This window comes from Esox lucius, chromosome 22 (genome assembly GCF_011004845.1).
Source record: "Esox lucius isolate fEsoLuc1 chromosome 22, fEsoLuc1.pri, whole genome shotgun sequence".
Lineage (NCBI taxonomy): Eukaryota > Metazoa > Chordata > Actinopteri > Esociformes > Esocidae > Esox > Esox lucius.
Window position 1 is genome coordinate 17,356,525 of NC_047590.1, and position 4,322 is coordinate 17,360,846.

Genomic DNA, 4,322 nt, shown 5'->3' on the forward strand with positions numbered 1-4,322 from the left:
AGATCATCAGAATATCCGTAGTCAAACTATGAAAAATAAATTCCATGTCTTGAAACCAGTAAAGGAACCAGGCAATTCTATTAAAAGTGATGAATGTTGTTGCCCTCCCTGGATACATACCCGGGTCATCCACGTAAGAGGCTGTGTCTTTAACCACTACGCCATGGAGCTGCATAGTTAACGTGTGTCTGTATAGCGTCTCGATATTAGATCATTTTGTCACGCATTAACATCACGCAATGTTAGAATATTTTGCTAAACATCATTAAGCATTGTGTTAAACTGACTAACATTTCTCATTAAGTTTACCTCCACCACAAATAGCATCTATGAACTGTATGGTTTTGGGAATTTGCCATTCGTGAATTACATTCATATAGTAACTATCAATGTAGGTGACAATAACTGACTTTTTCGTCAAGTGAAAAGACGAGAGAATTGTGTAGCCATTGAAGATCCTAAACAAATCCTAGTTTGCCACTGGCCATTTTAACAGCTTATTAGCCATCCGTGAATGATATTGATACAATAACTAAAGATAGGTGACGATAACTGACCTTTTCGTCAAGTGAAAAGACGAGAGAATCGTGTAGCCAGGGAAGTTTTTGTCTATCCTGAACAAATCTGCATGCATAATTCCAAAAATCACCAGAAAGAGTTGCAATATAACAGTAAACAGTTTTATTTTAGGATTAATATAACGTAGCTACTGAAAGTTGGGGCCAGCAAAGTTTCTGTCTGTCATGAACAAATCCTAATTCATAATTCGACAGTGATGGGAGTCAAACGCAGGACCTGCTGTTTGGTAGTCAGTGTCTCCAACCACTACGGTATTTAACAAGGGGTAGTCAGTCAGTCAGTCACTCACTCCCTCACTCAGTCAGTGAGTAAGAGACATTCGCTCTTCTAGGCCAGCTCTGCGTACGTTGTCATCACACACATTGCACAACAAACAAGTTTGTCACAACCATCACGCTTGAAAAAGAGCACTCCTTTGGCTAACGGATAAAACAACACTGGCAAGCTCCCAAACCAACACAAGGATTCAGTAGAGCAAGGCAGGACAATGGCACACTTCTTCATTTTACCCTAGTCTTAACTGGCACAGACTCTAGCCTGAAGTGTTTGGGATCCTTTTTTTGGTCCTGCCACCTCCAATGGGGCAGACTCCCTGGCGATGGTTTAGGAAGCCTCTGGGGCCCTGGAAGCACAAATATTTTGTAGTCTTCAAAAAAGTAGAAAAGTTAAAATCTTGATGTTTTGGAAATAGACAGGTTCCCTCAAATAAATGATGGCTTTGCAAATAGGAAAATAGTGTCGATTTAAAAATAATCACTCTGTTCTCCCCCCATACAATCGAGTGAAGTATTTGTTAACATTTGTTAAAACTTAATTCTAGGGGGGATAAATTGCTTTGAAGTTTCTGGTTCATATTGTCCTAAAAATAAGCCTGTATCTGTGTAGTGATCAGAGCCTAATTAAGAACAATACCAAGGGAAGATTACCTTCTGCTAATGGTTGGATGTAATATGGATCCAAATTAAACGCTGAATTCCTAAAGGGATATTCAGTTTCCACTATTTTCATCTAGAAATTTCACCTTCCTGATCATTGTGTTTGCTTACGTTTGACAATCAGCACTCATCCAAGGGGAGGGACATCCTTGTTTCTTCCTAGAGTAGGGGTCAGACAGCGCTGTAGGACGTCAACGTTGGTGAAAGGAGGGACCTGAGGTGCCTTATGTTAAAGAGAGGGTAGTAGAAGTAGGAGAAAAATATTCTCTTAAAGGACACAGATGAGGGAGGAACACTGTCCACCAGTGAGTGACTAATTGTAAGTTTTCACATCACTGACTCTCCGACTCAATGTGTACAGCTTCAAAAGGAAGTTGTCAATTGTTATTGATGCAACGTTTTTATTTATCTTGGATTGTAGCTTTGGTCATACTTACTGGGTGGCTGAACATTACAGTCTTTGCTGAAAAGTCAAAACATATTTTAAATGAGGAATTGTAAGACAGTACTGTAGGTGTCAACTTTGCCTTGGTGTGAATTGTTTTATTTTGGCTGCCGAATCGTGATAAAGATAACACAGGGAAAATACTATCTAGATACACTTAAATACCAAGTGTTTGTATCCACCAATGGCTGTGTAATGTTGTGGATTAACAGATGTATTTCAAATTAAAATCGGGATGTATCTGTCCCACGATGCATAGTTTGCAAGGTCGTTCGGCTTCTTGTAACACTTCTCGTTCAACTAGGAAATCAGCCAGAATCAACAATTCTGGATGAGTGTTCCTTCAGACTAAAGACAACTATTGAGCTGGTAAGTGTCTTTACTGTCACATGGATTCAGCAGAAAGCAATAAGTCTTGGGTACAGGGTGATGCAGACGTGGAATACAGGGTGCTACGGTGTTGGCTACCATCGTTTCTTTCATGTAAAAGAGCAACCATTCTACCTTAGCGATTGGCAATACAATCCTGGCAACCCAGTACCACATCCAGCCATTAACAGTCCTGGAGTATTGTACGTTGCCAGATTCTAAATTGGATCTCAGTGATACAACTGAGTCTTAGTCTTTGCCAGTCAGGAGCCCCAGTATTTTATGACTTTGCAGAGTTTTACTGTACACATACCGTGCATATAAACGCCTAACCGGGTCAGATGAAACCAGAAACATAGTTCTTCAGTATGTTTTTTTTGTTTTGTAGTTTTTCCTGATTTCGGAGCATGCTTCGTTAATTAATTAATAATGACATAACTCTGACTGTCTCTGTTTGGATTCTTTTTCTAAGGCAACATGTCTACTCACAGCCCGACAATGTCCAGCAACATCTACAACAGCAACAAATCCTCCCTTAACCCAGCCGTAGTAGAGGTAGCATTGAAACGATACTACCTGCCGACTATGTATGCGGTCATTTTCGCCGTGGGGCTGCTGGGTAATATCACTGCCATCGGCATCTACCTAGCCAAGCTACGACCATGGAAGTCCAACAGCATCATCATGGTCAACCTGGCATCGGCAGATCTCCTGTATGTTCTGAGTCTGCCTTTCCTGGTGTTCTACTATGGCAGTGGTGGAAAGTGGACCCTGGGCAACTTCATGTGTCGCTTAGTCCGTTTTGGCTTCTACTTCAACCTATACGGCAGCATTCTGTTTCTCACCTGTTTGTCGGTGTTTCGATATGTCGCGGTGGTGCATCCTCATCGGGTAGCCCATCTCCAGGAGAAGACGTGGGGCATCGTGGCGTGCGTGGCAGTCTGGTCTATCATTGCAGTAGAGATCACGCCCATGCTCGCCATCATCACTGTAGAGAATCAGACCTGTTTGGACTTTGCCAGCAGCAACCAGGTGGATGTGGTGTGGTGGTACAGCTGGGTGCTGACCGTGCTGGGCTACCTGTTGCCCCTAGTGGTGGTGGTGGTGTGTTACGCCTCCATCATGTGGGAACTAGCCAAGGGGCCCTTCACCAAGAGCCCTTGCAAGACACGGGCGCGCCGCCTCACCGTGCTTATCTTGGTGGTGTTTGTGGTGTGTTTCCTTCCCTACCACATCCTGAGAGCGATGAGAATACATACACGAAATTCCATGTCGGAGCACCTGGTCAATGCCGCTTATATCGTGTCCAGGCCCGTGGCCGGTCTGAACTCGTTCTTCAACCTGATGTTGTACACCCTGGCTGGGGAGAACTTTCAGCAGGCCTTCATCAGTTTGTTGCCCTGGAAGGCCTGGAAGGCCAGTGCCATGACTCATCTCATGGATGTCAACAGTAGACCAAGTTACACAGATTCAGCCAGATCAACAGCAGCCACTGATTTGGCCACTAACAAACAATAAAGGGTAAATCTCTACCAAACTTCAGCCATTGGCCACGTCTTTACTGTATACAGCTCTGGAAAAAATTAAGAGACCACTGCACCTTTTTCTTTCCTTTCAAAAAAGGTGAAAAGGAAGGGTTTGAGTGAGGAACAGAAGGGTTCAAATTAAGAGACCGCTGCAAATTGAACGCTTCTGTTCCTCACTTAAAACTTTATTTTTCAACTTTTTTGGAAAGGAAAGAAAAAGGTGCAGTTGTCTCTTAATTTTTTCCAGAGTGGGTTGGGGGAATTGTTCATAAATATTAATTCTGGGGGTGGTTAAAAGCTTTCACGTACAAAAGGGATATGCCCCATATCATTAGCTCTACTCTCTCTGTAAAAATAAATAAACTGACTGTTACATAAGTTTGATTTCTGACTTTTGGACATTACATTTTGTATGCAAAACCGGAAGACTTTCATGTATTTTTATGTTAGAGAAATTTTGTTAGTTAA

The 4,322-nt window shown here is 42.4% G+C and overlaps 1 protein-coding gene across 1 annotated transcript; it reads left to right on the forward strand.

Moving 5' to 3' along the window:
• The first annotated feature begins 1,747 nt into the window (after positions 1 to 1,747).
• LOC105023733 (2-oxoglutarate receptor 1-like) lies at positions 1,748 to 3,919 on the forward strand. Its single transcript, XM_010893149.3, has 3 exons — positions 1,748 to 1,833; positions 2,264 to 2,328; positions 2,801 to 3,919. The coding sequence occupies exon 3, from the start codon at positions 2,806 to 2,808 to the stop codon at positions 3,844 to 3,846; it is 1,041 nt and encodes a 346-aa protein (XP_010891451.2). The 5' UTR covers positions 1,748 to 1,833; positions 2,264 to 2,328; positions 2,801 to 2,805; the 3' UTR covers positions 3,847 to 3,919.
• The last annotated feature ends 403 nt before the right edge of the window (positions 3,920 to 4,322 follow it).

What these genes read in the sequence shown, in the direction of transcription:
- LOC105023733 (XM_010893149.3), top strand. Translation starts at nt 2,806, where the DNA reads ATGTCTACTCACAGCCCGACAATGTCCAGCAACATCTACAACAGCAAC.